Source organism: Trichosurus vulpecula, chromosome 5 (assembly GCF_011100635.1).
Source record: "Trichosurus vulpecula isolate mTriVul1 chromosome 5, mTriVul1.pri, whole genome shotgun sequence".
NCBI lineage: Eukaryota > Metazoa > Chordata > Mammalia > Diprotodontia > Phalangeridae > Trichosurus > Trichosurus vulpecula.
Genome location: NC_050577.1, coordinates 309,316,764 through 309,336,933, shown reverse-complemented (window position 1 = coordinate 309,336,933; position 20,170 = coordinate 309,316,764). Strand labels below are relative to the sequence as shown.

Below are 20,170 nucleotides of genomic sequence, written 5' to 3'. Positions count from 1 at the left end.
GGAGAAAATTTGTAATTCAAACTCTTGTGAAAATCAATGCTGAAAACTAAATATATTAAACAAATTAAATTAAAAAAAAATAAAATGGGTCAGCGACCAAGAAGGGACTGGAAAGACCCATGGGGAGGGTGTGCAGCTGCAGCTGCTCTCTTATCATTAAAGACACCCATGTATGCAGCCTTCACCCTGGTCAGGACCCTTCTCCTTGGAGGAGGAAAGGGAAGGATTGAGAGCCTTACCCTGGCCAGGGACCAGCCCCAGATGCTTGTCTGCTTACAGGTAAATGGTGGGGGGGCCCCTACTTTAAAAAGGTGAGGACCTTAGTCCGAATGGCTGGCTCAGAAACGGATCTGGCAAGCTGGGGAGCAGGATGGGAGGTGCACTGGTCCTAGCAATGCTAACTTTCTTCTTGCCCTCCTAGCTGGGGGGTCCAACTCTGAACCCCTGTGTCACGTGGCATCAATAACAGTAGCATTCATACAGTGATTTTGGGTGAGCCCAGCCTTGGAGGTGGCTGCTGTTTACCTCATTTTACAGACAGGTCACTTGGACAGGGTCACACAGCTGGCATCTAGAGCAGGATTAGAACCTGGGTCTTCTCAATGCCATCCTCAACTTGCTGCCTGCCTTCAGGGAAGACTGAGCCCACCCAGGAAGACCTGCCCAGCCTCTGGTGGGTTCAGAGAAAGGAAGGGGATGGGGGTAAGGACAATGTTGGTGAGCCCTTTCTGGAGGCCCCTCTGATGGCTGAAGTGCGAGAGGCGAGGGCCAGAGAGCCCCCTGTCCATGAGGCAGATCCCTGGAGACCAGCTGAGAGTCCTGGAGGAAGCCTGATGAGGTTCCTGGTCTTGGGGGCACCAACAGGCAGGGAGTGTAGATGGCTCTTCTGGGGGTCGGTCAGAGGGGGTTAGGACAGGAGTGGTCAGGGACAGGCTGGGAGCTGGACCTGATTCCCAGCAGCTGATCCTTCACATGTGTCTTGTTTTGGGAGTGCCCCACTTTGGGGCGGCCCCCACCCCCACAGGACTGATGACTCCCCTGCCCTCAGTGGCCCTAGGGCGTGTGCACACACTTAGCATTTTATAAAATGAGCTACAGTAGAACCAGCTCTGCAAGAACAAAGTTTATTTTCTATGAACATATCAAACAAAACGTTGGGCTTGAGACCCTAGCCCTTCCCCTTGGCCTGAAGTCCTTTGGGCAGGCCTCAGAGTGAGGAGGGGGCTCACGGGGGGCCACATTCTTGTAACTTAAATGGCAAAATTTTGTTTTCCATTTGCTCAGGGCTCGAGCACCTGGACTCTGCCCTGCACCGGCCTAGGAGCCCCTCACCCTCATCCCACCCCGGGGTGGCGGTGCCCTAGGTAAGCCTCGAGCGGCTTTCTCGGCGCCTGCCTCGATGTTCCCGGTTCTCGTTGTCTGGGTACAAAGACAAGTCAAGGGTCAGGACTCGGCTGAACATGCAGTCCCCTTGCTGGAAAGGAAGTGGAGAAGATGCCCATTCAGAAAGGGGGGCAAGGGGACTGGGGTGGGTGGGGGGTGAGATCGCCAAAGGGATTTCTTTAAAAACTTTCCCCAGCCCCAGCCATTGAAGGTACACGAGGGCCTTGTGTGACTCTGCAGTGGATGGCACTGAGGCCCGGGGGCCCCTGATGCCAGGTCTGTGCACTCCTTGGCCAATATTAATGGGCATAATGGAGAAGAAAGAAAGGGGGGTTACTGAACCAGTCACCATGCCCCACATGGACAGGACCGGGGATGCAGGGTCAAGAGGGATACAGGGAGGGATATGTGGGGCCAGTGCCCCCAAGGTGCCCCAAGGGCAGCAGGGAAAGACTGGGACTGTCAGGGCCTCAGCACAACGGCCTGGTGTGTTAGCGCATCTGAGAGAGGAGAGACAGGCAGAGAGGAGAGAGAGACAGAGAGGCAGAGATAGAGACAGAGGTGGAAAGGACAGAGACAAAGAGACAGAGGCAAAGAGGAGAGACAGAGGCTCAGGGGAAGGGGCGAAGACATGGAGGCCCTGGCCAGGCCCGAGCGGCCCCTCTATGGGTGTTACCTCAGGGTAGATGCCCACAAGCGCGTCTGCTTTGGAGTAGAACTCCTCCTTGAGGGAAATGACAATCATCTGGACATGCTCACGGGTCTGCTCCCTCATGTAGCTGGACACCTGCCCCCGCAAAGTGGCACAGGTTTTAGCCAAGCCCCCCAGCCCTGGAGGCTGCCCAGGTTCGCCCTCTCCCACCTCCCTCCACAGGTCACGTGGAAGGACATAGGAGGCTTCCATGGCAGGTCTCAGGGTCAGGGCCCCTGCCATCTCCGATCCCTTCACAGTGACAGTAAAGTCTAGTGGGCCCAGCCTGGCTGCACCCCCAGGCCTGGGCCTTGGTCCTGTGCCTGCCCCACCTGGCTTCCAGCTAGTGTAGCCCCGACCTGACAGATGAGGAAGGTGAGGCTAGGGGGTGGTCAGGGTCAGCCCAGGTGGCCCTGAAGCCACCACTGTATCTGGCTGGAAATCCCTGGGAGCTCTGCCTGTGGTCTGGGGGGGATGGTGCTCCAGCCCTCTTTAGAAGGGAACATGACCCCAGTGGGAGGTGGGCTGAATGCTAAAGGTGTCTGCAAGTAGAACAACCTGCCTTTGCCAGAAGAGGCCCCTTCAGTCTGGGTGTGTGGGTGGGCTGGAGGAGAGGTTCTTCTCTGAGACCGCCAATGTGATGGGCACAGGTGGGCTTCACCAAGGGGTGAATGGGCTCCAGTTCAGCCAAAGGGCCACAGCCCCAGGAGTGCTCCCACCCGACCTTCCTTCCTCTCTAAGTGAGCCCAGCCAGGGACTCACCTTGCCAATGTTTGTGTTGTCCAAGGCTGCATCCACTTCATCGAGAACAAAGAATGGTGCTGGGCGGAAGCTGAAAGAGAGGCGGTGGCGGTGGGGGGGAGGGGAGAAGGGAGTGAGCGGCAGGCAGGCAGCTCCTGGAGGGCCCTTGGGCCAGGGGCTGGAGCTGGGCTGAGGCAGCCCCCACCCCCAGGGGCCTTGGCACCCAGGGAAGCCACAGTCCCCAAAAGGGGGTGTCTGATCCTGACACACAGTGAATCCTTACCTCTAAGGCCAAGTCTAGCCCAACCTGGGGCAAACCTCAAGGGCCTACTGTGTGAAAGACTTTTCACATTAGGACATCAAAGGGCAAGTCTCAGACCCAGCTCTGTCTCTCCCAGGAAGCCTCCCCTGATGCCCTTCCTCACTGCCCCCTCAGCTGCCCCTCCTGGACCATGAACCTCCTCTCAAAGGACAAACTCCTGGACCTTGGGGGCATCTCTGAGGAGCGCTGGCCATGGGCCATGACCCTTTCCATAGATATGCGGAGCTCTGACTCTCCTCATTTGTTTCCTAGGTCAGAGGACATCAAACACTGTTCCCAGAGCTCCTGCTGTTTCTGAACTTCCTTCTCCCCAAGTTCCAGGATGGCTTTCCACCTTTGTTCTCCTTTAGCTGCTGACCCTCCCCTCCCCCTCCCCAGTACAAGTCTCCTGTTCTAAATATGTGGTGGTGGGGGGCGGGGAGTGGCAGAGACTTACCCAGGTGCCTACATTGTATCCCCCTCAAAGCAGAGGCCAGGTGTGGTGACCTAAGGAGGGCTGAGCCCCCCCAGCTTTTGCCTCTTGGGGTGGGCATTAAGCCCCCAAGCGCCCACTGCCCCTCCAGCCTTGCTCCAAGCACCCACTGCCCCTCCAGCCTTGCTGTCCAGACTGGATGGGCTCTGGGAGTCCTGAAGAAGGTTGCAGTCAGGGGCTGGGGGCTGATCCCGTTTGCCAAGCGCAGCCAACTCGAGCACTCAGGATCCCTGGGTCATAGCTTAGGGCCTCGACGACGGCTCGTTGGGCAGAAGTGATCTTAGTGGTTATGAAAAGGGATAAATCAGTGTCATGCTTCCCGCTATCAGCAGCTGTGGTGCCCACCTGTGCACGGCAAAGAGCAGGGCCAGCGCTGCCACACACTTCTCTCCCCCCGACAGGTTGTCCATGGGCATGAAGCGCTTGCCTGGAGCCACGCAGTTATAACTGATCCCTTCCAGATAAGGCTCCTCCGGGTTCTCAGGGCTGAGAAAGGCCTGAAACGTTTGTTGGGATGGACATATCGGTCTCCCCTTCTCTCCCTCTCCAACCGCTCCCCCCCACCGCTGAAAAACCAGGCGTAGTCCAGCCAAAGAGCCTCAGCCAGGGCCAGGGCCAGGTAGCACACCTGACTGGGGGGGCCTCCGGAATTGTGGCTGGTCACTGACCCCCAGGCTTCTCTATCTTCATCACTTATCCATCCACTTCCCAAGCCATGGCCACCCCCCTACACCCAGCTTCCTGTCCCCTTCACAGATCTCTTGGGGGCACAGACAGGGTTCCTGTTCCACTAAGAGCAGCATCTGTAGACACCACATCCTAAGACCTGTGGGAAGACCAGCCTCAAACATAGACAACTGGGAAGAGAGGCAGGCAGGAGAATGAGAATTTCATCCTGGAGATAACGGCGCTCCAGGAAGCTCATGACCTGGGACTGGACCAGGATGGCATTTGTGAGTTTGGGCTCATCTGCATGGAGGTGATAACTGAGGCCATGGAGGGTACAGAGAGAGCCCTGGGGGACTCCCACACACAGAGGCAAGGGAACGATGGGGAGGAGGTGAATCCATAGAGAGCCTAGTTGTAGAAAGCCAGGGAGGAGAGGGGCCAGGAGGATTTGGTCAGTCAGTCAAGAGACACAAATTAAGCGCATACTGGGCACTGTGCTAAACACTGGGAATTCAAAGATAGGCAACACCAACCCCTGTCCTCAAGGGCTCACACTGTGTCTCATGGAGACACAATTACGGCAAAGCGCTAGGTACAAACCAGTTGGGAACAGGAAAAGGGGCAAGAATCTCATGGAGCAGGGGCTGGACCCAGGGGGGACAGAAAGGCCTCCCTGGCCTCTTCCTTCAAGAAGTCAGGATGTACAGGCGATGAAGGAGAAGGTTCTAGGCAGTGCCACTGAGGGTGTCGGGAAGGAGCATCCTGTCCATGTCACTGGACCCCTGAGGCCTAAGAGGGCTGCAAAGGGAGGCCTGGGACTCCAAAAGGCTTTGGAGGCTGGAGGATTTAATGTTTGTTTCTGGCTATTAACAGGAGTTTGTGGAGTGAGATGGAGAAGGGAGGGAGACACGGTCAGTCCTGCACTTTAGGCAAACCCCTTTGGTGACTGAGTGGAAGATGGGCTGGAGTGGGGGGAAGGGGGGGAGAAAGAGGAGGAGGAAGAGGAGGAGAGGAGGGGAGGAGGAGGAGAGGAGAGAGAGAGAGAGGGGGAAAGGGAGAGTAAGAGGGAGAGGGGGAGTGAGAGAGAGAGAGAGAGAGAGAGAGAGAGAGAGAGAGAGAGAGAGAGAGAGAGAGAGAGAGAGAGAGAGAGAGAGAGAGAGAGAGAAGAGAGAGAGAGAGAGAGAGAGAGAGAGAGAGAATTCAGCGATATGTGCACTGAGAATTACCAGAAGAGGTGGAGGAACTAGAGACCAAATTGCCAACATTCAGTGACTTATAGAGAAAGCAACAGAGTTCCAGGAAAACATCTACTTATGCTTGATTGACTACACTAAAGCCTTTGACTGTGTGGCTCACAACAAAATGTATCAAAGAGAACAGGAGTACCAGATCACCTTGTCTCATGAAGAATCTATATTCAGACCAAGAAGTAAGAGTTAGAACCAAACATGGAACAGTTGATTGGTTTAAGATTGGGAAAAGAGTCAGCTTATTTATTTAACTTCTATGCAGAGTACCTCATGTGAAATGCCAACAATCTCAGATATGCAGATAACACCTCTCTGGTGGCAGAAAGTGAAGAGGAATTAAGAAGCCTCTTGATGAGGAAGAAAGAAGAGAGTGTAGAAGCTGACTTGAAGCCAAACATCAAAAACCTAAGATCTTGGCACTGGTCCCATCACTTTCTGGCAAAAAGAGGGAGAAAAAAATTGAAGCAATGTCAGATTTTTATATTCTTGGGCTCAAAGATGGCTGCAGATGGTGACTGCAGCCATGGAATTAAAAGACGCTCGCTCCTCAAAAGGAAAGCCATAGGAAATGTGGACAGCAGACTAAAAAGCGGACAAAGGTCTTTCTGGCAAAGGTCTGTATGGTCAAAGCTGTGCTTTTTCCAGCGGCAACATATCGCTGTGAGAACTGGACTATGAGGAAAGCTGAGCAACGCAGAATCAATGCTTTTAAACTGTGGTGAAGACTTTTGAGAGTCCTTTGGACAGCAAGGAGATCAAATCAGTCAATACTTGAAGAAATTAATACAGACTTCACTGGAAGGGGGCAGCCAAGTGGTACAATGGATAGAGCACTGAGTCTAGAGTCAGGAAGACATGAGTTTAAATTTAGCCTCAGACACTCACCAGCTATATGACCCTGGGTAAGTCACATAAACCTGTCTGCCTCAGTTTCCCCATATGTAAAACAGGCTTGAGAAGGAAATGGCAAACCACTCCAGTATCTGTCTAGAAAACCCTAAATGGGTTATGAAGAGTTGAACACAACTGAGAAGTGGACCAAACAACAACAAATTCACTGGAAGGTCCAGTACTGAAGGAAAAGCTTAAATACCCTAACCACATAATGAAAAGATGGGATTCTCTGGAAAAGACCCTGATGCTGGGAAAGATTGAAAGCAAAAGGAGAAGAGGACAGCAGAGGATGAGATGGAGAGAGAATGTCAGGGAAGCAACAGACATGAGCTTGGACAGACTTCGAGAGATAACAGAGGATAGAAGGGCCTGGCATACTGTGGTCCATGGGGCCACGAAGAGTTGGACATGACTGAATGACCGTACCATAACAAACTTCCCTATTTGATTGTAAGCTCTCATGGTTGTGGTTGGCAGTTCTTGGGGGAGGAGGGGCACTGGTGTGGCAGAGCTTTGTGGTGGCTGTGGAGAGGAAGTCCTCCTGGTGGTTAGATGGCAGAAAGGAGTGCCTATGCTCACAGACCAGAGCACAGGCCAGGAGAGGAGCATCATACCACCTCAGAAGAGAAGTGGCTCTGAAAACAGCAGCACAAAACCCCTGAAGTTTGGGACAAAGCACTCTCCACTCTGAAAGTAGTCATACCCTGATAAAATGCTCAACAGTAATTGGCTGGGAAAATGCGTAAGCATCGTAAAAGGACTCAGACCACAGAATCTTTCTTTGGTGACAAAGAAGATCAAAACATACAGCCAGAAGAAGTCAACAAAGTCATAGAGCCTACATCAAAAGCCTCTAAGAAAAATACGAATTGGTTTCAGGCCATGGAAGAGTTCAAAAAGGATTTGGAAAAGCAAGTAAGAGAGGTAGAGGAAAAATTGGGAAGAGAAATGAGAGTGATGCAAGAAAACTATGAAAAACAAGTCAATGACTTGCTAAAGGACACCCAAAAAATACTGAAGAAAATAACACCCTAAAAAATAGACTAACCCAAATGTCAAAAGAGCTCCAAAAAGCCAATTAGGAGAAGAATGCCTTGAAAGGCAGAATTAGCCAAATGGAAAAGGAGGTCCAAAAGACCACTGAAGAAAATACTACCTTAAAAATTAGATTGGAGCAAGTGGAAGCTAGTGACTTTATGAGAAATCAAGATATTACAAAACAGAACCAAAAGAATGAAAAAATAGAAGACAATGTGAACTATTTCACTGGAAAAACCACTGACCTGGAGAACAGATCCAGGAGAGATCACCTAAAAATTACTGGACTACCAGAAAGCCATGATTAAAAAAAGAGCCTAGACATCATTTTTCAAGAAATTATCAAGGTGAACTGCCCTGATATTCTAGAACCAGAAGGTAAAACAGAAATTGAAAGAATCTACTGATCACCTCCTGAAAAAGATTCCAAAAAGAAAACCCCTGGGAATATTGTAGACAAATTCCAGAGTTCCCAGGTCAAGGAGAAAATACTGCAAGCAGCCAGAAAGAAACAATTTCAGTATTGTGGAAACACAATCAGAATAACATAAGATCTAGCAGCTTCTACATTAAGGGATCGAAGGGCCTGGAATACAATATTCCGAAGGTCAATGGAGCTAGGATTAAAACCAAGAATCACCTACCCAGTAAAACTGAGTATAATACTCCAGGGCAAATATGGATTTTCAATAAAATAGAAGACTTTCAAGCTTTCTCAGTGAAAAGACCAGAGCTGAATAGAAAATTTAACTTTCAAATACAACAATCAAGAGGAACATGAAAAAGTAAACAGGAAAGAGAAATCATAATTAATTCTACTTTCTTCATTCAAATGTTACATGTTGGTACAGCATCCTCAGTGTCATGAAGATTAACTACTTTATTCAGCTTATTTCAACATAGAGAAACTGAACTTATAAAGTTTGCTACTTTATACTTAGAACACTATAGTGGTTCAAAACCTTTCGGTAGAAGAGGTCATCAGAATTTCTCACTTTAGCCAAAGGGCACAAATACTTAAACCCAAGGCTTAGTGATTCAAAAACCATTGCTTTTTGCTATCTTTTAAAGGGTTCTTTCACTTCAAGAGAGAAGCCAAAATAGAGGGAATTTTTTGGCTACATTCTTTACATTAATCTTTTCCTAGTTCAGTCTGCCACAAAGCAGTTTCATGAAGGATGTTCCAATAATAGGTTCCAGCTCTAAAGTACAAACCTTGCAACAACTTTCTGCTGAAGGGTTATTATTCTTCTAAGCCAGTCATGAAGGTGCAGTCCTAAGCCTTATTTTAAATATCAGCAACATTATCTTGCTGGTTCTTTACTTTTTGGCAGCAAATGAACTTTGTTGCTGCTAAGAGTCTTCAGATGGTAAAATACTTGCCTCCTGACAAGCTGATAAGTCACTATAATGAGTAGTTTCTGGTTCCTGTGATACAACTGCTTCAGTGACAGTGTTACTAAAGTTGAACCATTTAGTTTACATTCCTACATGGAAAGATGACATTTCTAACTCATGAGACCTTTCTCAGTATTAGGGGAGTTGAAGGGAATATACATATACATACATACATATATACATATATACATATACACACACACACACACATATATATATATAGACAGAGGGCACAGGGTGAGTTGAATATAAGAGGATGACATCTAAAAATAAAATTAAGGGGTGAGAGAGGAATATATTGGGAGAAGGAGAAAGGGAGAGATAGAAGGGGGTAAATTATCTCACATAAAGGTGGCAAGAAAAAGCAGTTATAATGGAAGGGAAGAGGGGGCAGGTGAGGGGGAATGAGTGAACCTTGCTCTCATGAGGTTTGGCTTAAAGAGGGAATAACACACTCAATTGGCTATTTTACCCTACAGGAAAGTAGGGGGGAAGGGGATAAGAGAGAAGGGATGATAGAAGGGAGGGCAGATTAGGAGAGGAGGTAATCAAAAGCAAACACTTTTGAAAAGGGACAAGGGAGAAAAGTGAATAAAGAGGGACAGGAGAGGATGGAGGGAAATATAGTCGGTCTTTCACAACATGACTATTATGGAAGTGTTTTGCATAACAATACATGTGTGGCCTATGTTGAACTGCTTGCCTTCTCAAGGAGGGTGGGTGGGGAGGGAGGAAGGTTGAGAATTTGGAACTCAAAGTTTTAAAAACAAATGCTCAAAAAAAAGTTGTTTTTACATGCAACTGGGAAATAAGATATACAGGCAATGCGGTATAGAAATTTATCTGGCCCTACAAGAAAGGGGAAAGGGGATGGTGGGGAGTGGGGTGACAAAAGGGAGGGCAGACTGGGAAAGGGGCAATCAGAATATATGCCATCTTGGGGTGGGGGGGAGAGTAGAAATGGGGAGAAAATTTGTAACTCATAATCTTGTGGAAACCAATGTTGAAAACTAAAAATATTAAATAAATAAGAAATGATGGAATGGATAGTTTTGGAGGAAGCCGGGAAGACAGCAGAACCAGGACAACGACTGGCAGGCGGACGCCGGCCTTCCATAGGAAAGCCAACTCCGAAAGGCCCGAGAAATCACAAAGCCAGGTCCACAGGGCCGCCCCCCACCCCCACCTCAGACACGGTGGCCAACAGGAAGCAGATGATGTCGTTTTGCTGGTGGCAGTACTTGGAAGGAGAGGACAAAATCTCATCTGAAGGAATGAAGGAATATATTTGTACTCAGGATTTCAGATCTGGGGGAAAGCCAGAGAGCCTCTGGCCTAACCTATTCATTTCACACACAAGTAAATTGCGCGCTGGAAAGGTTCTTCTGTCTAAAGAGGGCTGGCTGACCTCCGGGGCACATCCTGAGCATCTCTGATGACCGCTGCCCAGCCTGGTCTCAGTCCTCACCTCGATGGGGTTCAAGGCTGCCTTAAGTCCCTCTCAGTCACGTCCTAGGCTAGAGGACTGTCCCAAGGGTCTCCTCAGCCAAGGTCACGTGTGGATCATGGACTCAGTGTAGGGCACTTGTCTTCCTACTCTGGGGCGTGGACCTCCTATTTGCTATTCCTACTGAGTGGCTAAGATAGAAATGGACTCCTGCCTCAGAAAAGTGTGGGAAGAGTTTATGTGAATTCATGAAATCCTGCAAGGAAGGAACCTTGGGAGGCATTCACTCAGAAGTGGAAAGATGCCCTCATTTGATAAACAAAGAAACCAAGGCAAGAGGGCCCCAGTGGGAAGGAACCCTCCATGCTACACACACAGAGTGGACATAACTTGATGCCTGACAGTCAGGCAGGGATGGCTCTTGGCTCTCCCACCTCCATCCTATCAGGGTCTGTGTGCCCCGTGCATCAATAGACGGGCAAGGACAGAAGCCCACGCGCGTGCACATACACGTACCTGGGCACTGTTGTTTCTGCAGAGCTTCTTATATATCTGATCAATGGACACTGAGACATGCTCAAAGCACTGGCTGAAAAGGTCGTATCTCCTTTTCTTCACCTGTTCAAACTCTTGCCTACAGATTCTGGCCTCCTTTCTGCTGGCCTCAAAAGCTAAGAGAGAACGAATGGGGACCCCCTCACTCAGTGGCTCCTGCCAGACCTGCCCAAGGCTGGTGTTATTGTCACTCATATCCCACCTACACCCAAGCTAGGAGTCGCTGTTCCACCAGGGCTGGGGCACACCGGGCATCTAGGGACAGTCTCCTCCAAGTGGGTCCTAACAGTGACCGCTCTAAGAGGTGACCAACCCAGAAACTAAAGAGGGGGCAAAGGCGGTGCAGCAGACAGGCCGGAGGACCCTGCCTCACCATCTATGGACTCTTGGAACTTGTCCCGGACGGTCTGCAGGGTCTGCAGGGCTCGCAGGTTGGGGGCAGTGGTCTTCAGTAAAACTTCTTCTTGTGCCTCCAGCTGCTGCTGGAGAAGGCCCAGCTGCGCCTTTATCTCCTTATCTGACCGCAGATCCTGTGGAGCCAGCAGAGAATGCCAGGGTTCAATCCCATCCCCTTCCCTCCCCTCCCCTCCCCTCCCCACACTGGCCTGAGCGAGGGGGCTGCTGGGTCACCTTCAGATCCTCTCGGAGGCTGCTGTAGTCTATTTGCAGGGCTTCTTCCTGCTCGTAGATGGCAAGAGCGCTCTGTGTGCTCTCAGCTTCTGTGCCCACCTGAAAAACAGAGGTAGGTGTCTCCAGGGGACCTTGGGCCCCTGCTGCCAGGACTGGCTTGGTTCTCTAAGGCTGTCACAAAAAGAGAGGTGAGGGGCTGGGGGGAGCTCCCAAATATGCACGCTGGCCCAAAGAGAGCAGCTTAGAGGGATGACAGAGAGAGGGAGAATCAGTCCGTTCCCAAATGCCTTCTGGGACAGCGACCTCACCACCTCACAACAGTGGTACAAAGTTTCCCTTCTATCTCCATGAACTGAAACGGCTCCTGGGACGCTAGACCTTTAAGTCTTCCCCTCCCCACCGCCTTTCAGTGTCTCACTTGGGCTGCCCTCCCTCCCTACACGGCAGACCCTGGGGATGCCCCCCACCCTGGAAGGCAGCCCTCTGAAGCTTCTGATGATGGTGCCCTCAGTAAGGACTCCTAGGTCTTTCATTGTTTGAAAGCCTATGTGGGGGAAGGGGTGGCCCAAGAGTGCCAGGACCATGGAAGGCTGCCTAGGGGTATCCTCCAACCTGGGCCCTGCTGGGTAGGCCTTTCAAGGACCTCAAATGTCCAGCAGGGGATCCTGTGTTGCTGGAGTTGCTGTGAGCTCCTGGAGGACAATGGGGTTGTCTCTAACAAACGGCATGCACCAAACAGCTGAGGTTTTGTAACAATCCTAAGTGTGGGTGAGCACTTAATGGTGCTCACTTGAGGTTTGCAAAGTACTTTACAACAGCCCTGGGAGGTCAGTTTCCCACTTTACAGATGAGAAGATGAGGTGGGCAGAGACAAAGTGCTTTGTGTCCGAGGCTGGATTTGAACCCAGTCTTTTGTGACCCCAGGCTTGAGCTGCCTCTTTAGAGCTGCCTGGGAAGAAGGTAGTTCTAATATTGGCCCCGTGTGGCAGATCGGCAGACAAAGGCTCGGCCACCCAGAGAAAGCCCAGGAGCCAAGTTGAGTGATAAGTTGAGGGGAGAGACTTGCACCTTGGGGACCCTTGGGGACCCATCACGGGACAGCCTTTGGGGAGGGAAACACAGATTGGAGTCACCCAGCTCTGGCCACCATACCGCCATGTGGATGATCTCATCCAGGGAGCCTGACAAAAGGATGACCTCGATGTCCTGGACTTTGCAGGCGAGCAGGATGTTGTGCCTTTCCAGCCGCTGCTGTTCCAGGGCTGTCTGGATGGCTACCGTCTCCTTCTGCATCTTCCCCACCTCCCTGCAAAAGGCACAGCATGTCCATGCGTGCACACATCAGCCCCTCCTCAATGCCAGATTCCCTGGGCTAAGGCAGGGCTCATGGAAGGCGGCCATGCCCTGTGCTCCATACACTACCTCATCTAACCTTTCTCTCACCCATTTCAGGGTCATGCTTCTTATCTTCTGGGGATGGGAAATTCCGTGGGGACAGACAGGCATCATCTAGAACTGTGAGGCCCCTCCTGGGCCCACGCCTGGCTGGCACCTGGTAAAGGCCATGTCCTCAACCCCAGCTCACTTCAACAGGGACACAAGACTCAGTCCACCACACTGCACAGCATGACCTGGCCACCTACCATGGGCCATGTCTACACAACCAAGGGAGAGAGCTGGAGTCATGCCAGAAATTCCAGAAAGCCAAGCCTTCTAGCCACAGCCCGGGGGGCAGGGGTGAGGAAGAGGAGGAGAGGGGCCTTCCTCTGGCCGAGGGGGAGCTTCTGAGCTATCAGGGTACTGCAGCATTCGCCCTTAGGATAGCAGCAGCAGGCCACAAGACCCGCACCAAAAGCCCAGGACTGACGCTATAGAAGCAATTCAGATTTGAAGATCTTTCCTACCCATTCATAGGCCATTGTGAGGAGCAAGTTATGTCAGAGGGAAGGGAGAGAGAGCAATTATGGCTGCCATCGTGATGGTAAGAACTGAACAGGATGACTTAGCTGTACTGTGAGTTTGTTTTGGGGAAGACCCCAGCAGGGGGGTCAGAGAGGTTTTGGGATGGAGAGGCTCCAGGCTGTGATAGTATGTATGGAATGTTCTACCGCTGTGATAGCCTGGATAAATGGCTTGTGGGATCTGGTTCTCTGGTGTCTGAATAAATGGTTTACTTCTTCTGCCTTCTATGTGGAGAGGCTCGTATACTTTGCGATGCAGAACCATGCAGGCATCTTGACAGCTCTCATCTACGCTGTTAGCACTGCCTTGTTACATTTAGCAACTAGGAGCATGGGATCGCAAGTATAATATCTCTATTTAGAGGAAAAAAGGCTTTAGAAGAAGAAATGGTCATCCCAGGATGGAAGGATGTAACTTACTGCTCCCTAGCAAGGGAAGGGTCTAAAGGCACTGGTCTCTGTGAGAACTGGAAACATAAGCTACACAGTGGAGGAGCTAGATATCTGGAGCTATGTTTCAGAGAAGTTACTGTTGAGGCAGGAACAGAAGTGCCAATAGAGATCTCTAGACGAAGCTGGATTTTACTCACAGCCTATCGTATTGCACGTGAAAACAGGGACAGACTATTATGAGAGAGAGCTCAGACTCAAGACAGTTGCTGAAAGGTCTGACAATTTAAATGAGAGTGCTTCTTCTATACCACAGCAAGATGGAGAAACTCAGGTGACAGAACAGGAACCTATTAGCTCTGCAGTAAATTCAGCTAGAAGGCAGAGGGAGCCAAGGAGGTCAAGAGTACACTTCAGTTCAGTCCAGGTCGAGCCTAGCAGGCAGTCTGGTTACCATGGTAACAGGGGGAAGATTCTAGACAGGAGGATACAATATTGGAAGCTGAGGCACGAGATGAGACATTTTATGATGGTACTTCTGAGCCACCACTGACTGTTACTGTATGACACCAGACTTCTCAAAGAGAAGTGCACCCCATACAGCAGAGGAGGCAGGAAACAGGGTTGTAACTGTGTTTAGAGAGGTTTTGGAAGATTTTACACAGCAGGAAATCATAGATGTCTTAAGTAGGTTCACCAAGAGAATGGGAGAATCACTGGTATCTTAGATGGTGAGAACCAGTGATGAAAGGGCCGCAGGAGTATCTACAGATTCTGTGGACTGTATGGGATTCATAAGTATTAGAATTCTTTTGTACAGCAAGTTTTTAGGGATTATCATTCGCAAAGAGGTAACTGAACAACCAACTGGCTTTGGCTGCAACAGGCTGGTAGATAGACCCTGGTATTCAATTAGGGACTGTACAAGAAAGTTAGACCCTGGTATTCAATTAGGGACCATACAAGAAAGTTAAAGGAGGAAGTAATGAAGACTGCTATTACGTTAGGGAACGCCAAAGTTTCTCTCATAGGAGACTCCCCCCTTATAAACATGTGACTCTGTCTCTGCTGATTGCAGAAGTAGGGAACCCTCTTTCAGAGGTGCTGGATAAGATTTCACAGTTAAGTGACTTAGGAGACTGGGGAAGAAATAAATTTCCTCAGGAGAGAATGATACAAAGCCAGCAGAGTCAATGTCAGAATAGAATGACAAGGAAAGAAATGTTTACAGCTCTACTGAAAGCAGGAGTAAATTTCAGAAGAATACACGAGCTATACAAAATGTACCAAGATAAGGGGCTTAATACAAATCCTACAGATCTTGAACCTCTGTATCCAAGTGAGTCACCCCTTCAAGGAGACTAGGGAATAGGCCAAGCACCAGCTCAGATTAAAGAAACACACAGACAGGATTACAGATCGCACATTAATCTGACTATATATTGGAAAATGGATCAAATACTATAACTAGGGCACTGATAGACAATGGGGTAGAGGCCAGCTTGATTTATAGAAACCCTGACAAATCTAAGCATGGAACTCCTATTACCATCACAGGACTAGGAGGGGCTGAAATATCAGCCAAACAAGTCAAACTGATGATGAAAAATTGGACAATTGCCTAATAAAGAATATACTGTGGTCACTGTACCCATTCCTGAATACATCATTGGAATACAAATATTGAAAAGCATGACTCTGAATTTGCTGAGGGGAGATATCAATTTGTAGTAAGGAAGATAGGAATTAATACAGTTTTAGTGGAAAAAATAAAAATGGACCCAGTCACTTTACCTGAACCTTCTAAAGTAACTACTTTGAAGCAGTATCGTGTGCCAGGTGGGCAAGATGAAATTGCCAATACTATAAAGGAATATGTTGAAGCAGGAGTGTTAGTCCTACAACCATTCTATGGAACAATCCTGTATGGCCAGTACGAAAGTCAGATGGAACGTGGAGAAAGACAGTGGATTATAGACAACTGAATAAAGTGACTCCACCCTTGTATGCTGCTGTTCCAGATACTGTTAACCGTGACAGAAAGGATCCAGACATATGATGGGACTTGGTACACAGTTACTGATTTGGCTAGTGCTTTCTTTACAATCCCAACAGACTCCAATGGGACCAGTTTGCTTTCACGTGGCAGGGCCACCAATATACTTTTACCGGACTGCCACAAGAATATCTGCACAGCCCAACTATCCGCCATAGGATTGTGGCTGAACATTTGGATGAACTGATGTTCCCTGGTGTACAGCTTAGATGATATTTTGATGCAGGGAGAAACTGTAAAAGAAGTGAAGAGTCTGATACTTCTAATTGAGCATATGAAAAGCAAAGGATGGGAAATTAACCCTGCAAAGATTCAAGGACCCGCTCAAACTGTGAAGTTTTTGGGTATACAATGGAATAAAGGACTGCGAGAAATTCTCCCACAAGCTTGACAGAAGATTCAAGATTTTCCTATCCCCACCAATAAGAAGGAAACCCAAAAGTACACAGGACTGTTTGCATATTAGAGGCATCACATTCCACATCTTGGACATATTTTGAAACCCTTATATAAAGTTACCAGGAAAAAATTTGACTGGGGACTTGAACAGAGTAAAGCTTTTGAAGAAGCTAAAGCTGCTATATAATTAGCTCTGGATTTATGGCCTATGCAAAGTGGACTGGTGGAATTACAAGTGACTGTACAGGATGACTATGTGAATTGGAGTTTATGGCACAAACAACAAAGCCGAAATGTACCCGTAGGATTTTGGTCAAGGAAACTTCCTTCATCTGGATTGCAATATACACCTTTGAAAAGCAGTTGTTAGCTGCACATGGGCTTTGGTAGAGACTGAACAACTGACTCTGGGCCATAAAGTGATATTATGCCTGGAATCCCAATTATGACTTGGGTAATGAGTATCCCAGCATCTCACAGAATTGGACATGGGCAAGAGGCTAGCATAATTAAATGGAAATGGTATATTCAGAATAAATCAAAAACAGACAGAAGTGGAGTTTCTGCTCTACATGAATCTATCGAATGCATAAACATTGATGGAAATGACACAACCCCTGAACCAAGGCAACAGTTGGAACAATCCTTGGTAAAATGGAATGACGGATATGATGGACTGACTGAAGAACAGAAGAAATATGCATGGTTTACTGATGGGACAGCAAAATGTTTGGGCCATAAAAGACATTGGAAAGGAGTAGCCTACAACCCATGTACTAAGAGAACTTTGGAAAGTACTGGGATAGGAGGAAGTAGTCAATATGCTGAATTTATTGCAGTACATCAAGCTATTAAAACAGAAAAAGGAAGACAGTGTCATATATTCACTGATTTGTGGGCAGCAACTAATGGGTTGGCTACATGGATGCAAATGTGGAAAAATAAAAATTGGGAAATTCATGGTAAACACGTTTGGGGCAAAGAATTATGGAAAGGTACATGGGACATGTCTTTGGTTACTAATGTGTCAGTTTTTCATGTAGATGCTCCCGTGGCCCTCACTATGCCAGAACGTGAGTACAATGCACATAGTGATCGACTAGCAAAGATTGCTACTGAACATACTGTCCCTACTTTGAGACCAACTAATGGTCTGGCACTAGCAAAATGGGTCCACCAAATGGCTGGCCATTTAGGGGTCTAGGCCATACACTGGTGGGCACAAGATCGAGGTATTAGTATATCTTATTCATTGTTAAAGCAAGTAACAGAGGAATGTCATGTCATTTGGAAAAAAGAAAGAACTGTTCCTCGGGCAAAAACTGGAGAAATAGCAAGGGGAAAAGTTCCAGCCCAGATGTGGCAGATAGATTATAATGGACAGCTACCCCAAGATAAAAGATGCAAATTTCTATGTACTTGTGTTGATGCCTATTCAGGTGTACTAGTGGCTTGTCCTTATAAGAATGCAACCCAGAAAAACACCTGTAAAACTCTAGATATTATAAGTCTGTATAATGGAACCCTAATGGAGATTCAGTGACAATAGGTCTCATTACAAAGGTAATGAAATGAAGAAATACTATGTATTGAACAATATAGAGTGGATGTATCATATTCCATATTATCTACAAGCATCTGGATCAATAGAAAAGAGATAAGAAAAAGCTCTACTGGGACATGTATGAGAATCCCTAAGAATCCTTTTGGATGGATATTACCTAAATCAGGATTAGCAGCTCAAGGAGTACATGTATCGGCTGGAGTGACAGATTCTAGTTATCGACGAGAAATTATTGTGACACTCCAGAATTTAGGTGAAGAACCTATACAGTTGTGCAAAAATGATACAATAGTTCAATTGATTATTACTCCTTGTGAAACAATACCTCCTGAGAAAACTGATCCTCCTTCCAAAACAATTATCAGAGGAAAGGAAGGATTTGGTTCTACTGAGAGAATAAAATTGAGAGCTAAAGTACGGGTAAAACGGAAGCTGGACAATGTTCCGAAGGCTGCAGACATTGTAGCACGTGGGAAAGACAATACTGTAACAGTAGTCCACCCAGGTGAAAATGATTATGACTTATGTACACTTGACTCATGTATTCTATCGTGAATGAGGCTATGATAACCTCTTTCTTTTTGACTTTTGTCTCTTAAATTTGTTCGTGAGATTTATTTCCCTCTTAGGTACCACCCACCTGCAGATTCCTGATCACTTAAGCCAGATAGATGTCACCCTCTGATGTGTGTTGATGTCATCCCTGGACTGGGCATCAACTGAGTTCCAGATCCCAGCTGGCTAAAGAACTGACCTCTCAAATAGGACTCTACGTCCAATTTCAGCAGGAAGAAGCTTTGGAGGATGAGACCTTCACCCTTTACCCCAAGATTTCGAGCCCCACTCATTCGAGGGGGGAATGATGACATTGTTTTATATGCTTGTGTTATCCCTGTTATATTACTGTGTAAAATTCTGTTGACACCACTTCTCCCAGAATTCCTACTGCCCTTTGTAATGGATATGAAAGATCTTGGGGCTGAATATAGTAGCAATTTAGATTTGAAGATCTTTCCCACCCATTATTATGCCATATGACCTGCTTAAGTCACAGGAAGCCTAAGTCACATGTGGTAGAAGTTATGTCTCAGGGGAGAGGGAGAGAGAGAGAGGGAGGGAGGGGGGGAGAGAGAAAGACAGAAAGAAAGAGAGGGAGAGAGGGAGAGAGAGAGAGAGAGAGAGAGAAAGTTAGGGCTGCTAATGGACGTCATGATGGTAAGAACTGAACAGGATGACTTAGCTGTACTGTGAGTTTGTTTTGGGGAAGACCCCAGCAGGGGGGTCAGAGAGGTTTTGGGATGGAGAGGCTCCAGGCTGTGATATTATGTATGGAATGTTCTACTGCTGTGATAGCCTGGATAAATGGCTTGTGGGATATGGTTCTCTGGTGTCTGAATAAATGGTTTACTTCTTCTGCCTTCTATGTGGAGAGGCTCGTATACTTTGTGATACAGAACCACGTAGGCATTTTGACAATTATCATCTACACTGTTAGTACTGCCTTACTGATACAGATGCAGAATCACTGTGTCAGGGAGGAGATGATCCCTTTGCCGGGGGGTGGGCCCACCCTGGACTCTGCAGGCACTTGTGAGAGACTGAGTCACAGATTTTTCGGGGGGGGGGGTTTCCACCAGATGTTCTGACGGGACCTCCTTAATAAATATCCCCTTTTAAGAAGCTTCTTCAGGCTGGCTGATGGCATGAAAGAATCCTCCCTGGCTCACTAGGGATACCTCTAGGATCCCACTCCAGGACTGGAGGCTCATTCGTGAGGCTGGGAGCTGGGAGAAGACTCCTCAGGGCTGGCATATGCTACCCATGCTGTCAGATACCTAAGAATCAGCTGTTTATGATGCAGAATAGGAAAGCATTTATTAAGCACTTAGTGTATGCCAAGCCCTGTGCTAAGGCCAGGGATATGAAAGAACAGCTAGCCATTCCTTTCTCTCCAGGGGCTCCAAAAGGATAGTTTCTGTTCAGGTTCAGTTTGTGGCAGAGGGAAAAGGACAGGGCAGATGACAAGGTTCTGCTCATCTTCAGGAGGAAGGGCAGGGAAGACGGAACCCCACCAAGAGGGCTGGGAGGGCAGGGGAGCAGTCATCCTGTACCTCCATGGGAGCTAATGGGATCACCCAGTGAGACAGTCTGAGAAGAGCAGATGGCCCAGGACAGAGGCCTGGGGGACACCACTGGTTAGAGGGTGTGACCTAGAGGAGAACCCGGCAAAGGAGACCAAGAAGGAGCGGTTAGACTGGAGGGGGTGGGGGGGGGCTCCAAAAACCTAGAGCGAAAAGAGCATCCAAGACA

At 48.3% G+C, this 20,170-nt stretch overlaps 1 protein-coding gene across 2 annotated transcripts in view; it reads right to left on the bottom strand.

Moving 5' to 3' along the window:
• Positions 1-1,109: 1,109 nt before the first annotated feature.
• The window catches only part of SMC1B (structural maintenance of chromosomes 1B), a 51,644-nt gene continuing 32,583 nt past the window's right edge, over positions 1,110-20,170 (bottom strand). Inside the window, exons 18-25 of one of the 2 annotated variants that reach the window (XM_036759154.1) lie at positions 12,643-12,796; positions 11,491-11,589; positions 11,234-11,390; positions 10,822-10,976; positions 3,955-4,106; positions 2,837-2,906; positions 2,060-2,170; positions 1,110-1,474 (exon numbers count right to left, since the gene is read on the bottom strand). In XM_036759154.1, the coding sequence (XP_036615049.1) occupies positions 1,361-1,474; positions 2,060-2,170; positions 2,837-2,906; positions 3,955-4,106; positions 10,822-10,976; positions 11,234-11,390; positions 11,491-11,589; positions 12,643-12,796 (1,012 nt within the window). In that variant the 3' untranslated portion in view covers positions 1,110-1,360. The remainder of the gene's footprint in view (positions 1,475-2,059; positions 2,171-2,836; positions 2,907-3,954; positions 4,107-10,821; positions 10,977-11,233; positions 11,391-11,490; positions 11,590-12,642; positions 12,797-20,170) is intronic. The other variant, XM_036759155.1, reaches the window with a different exon arrangement.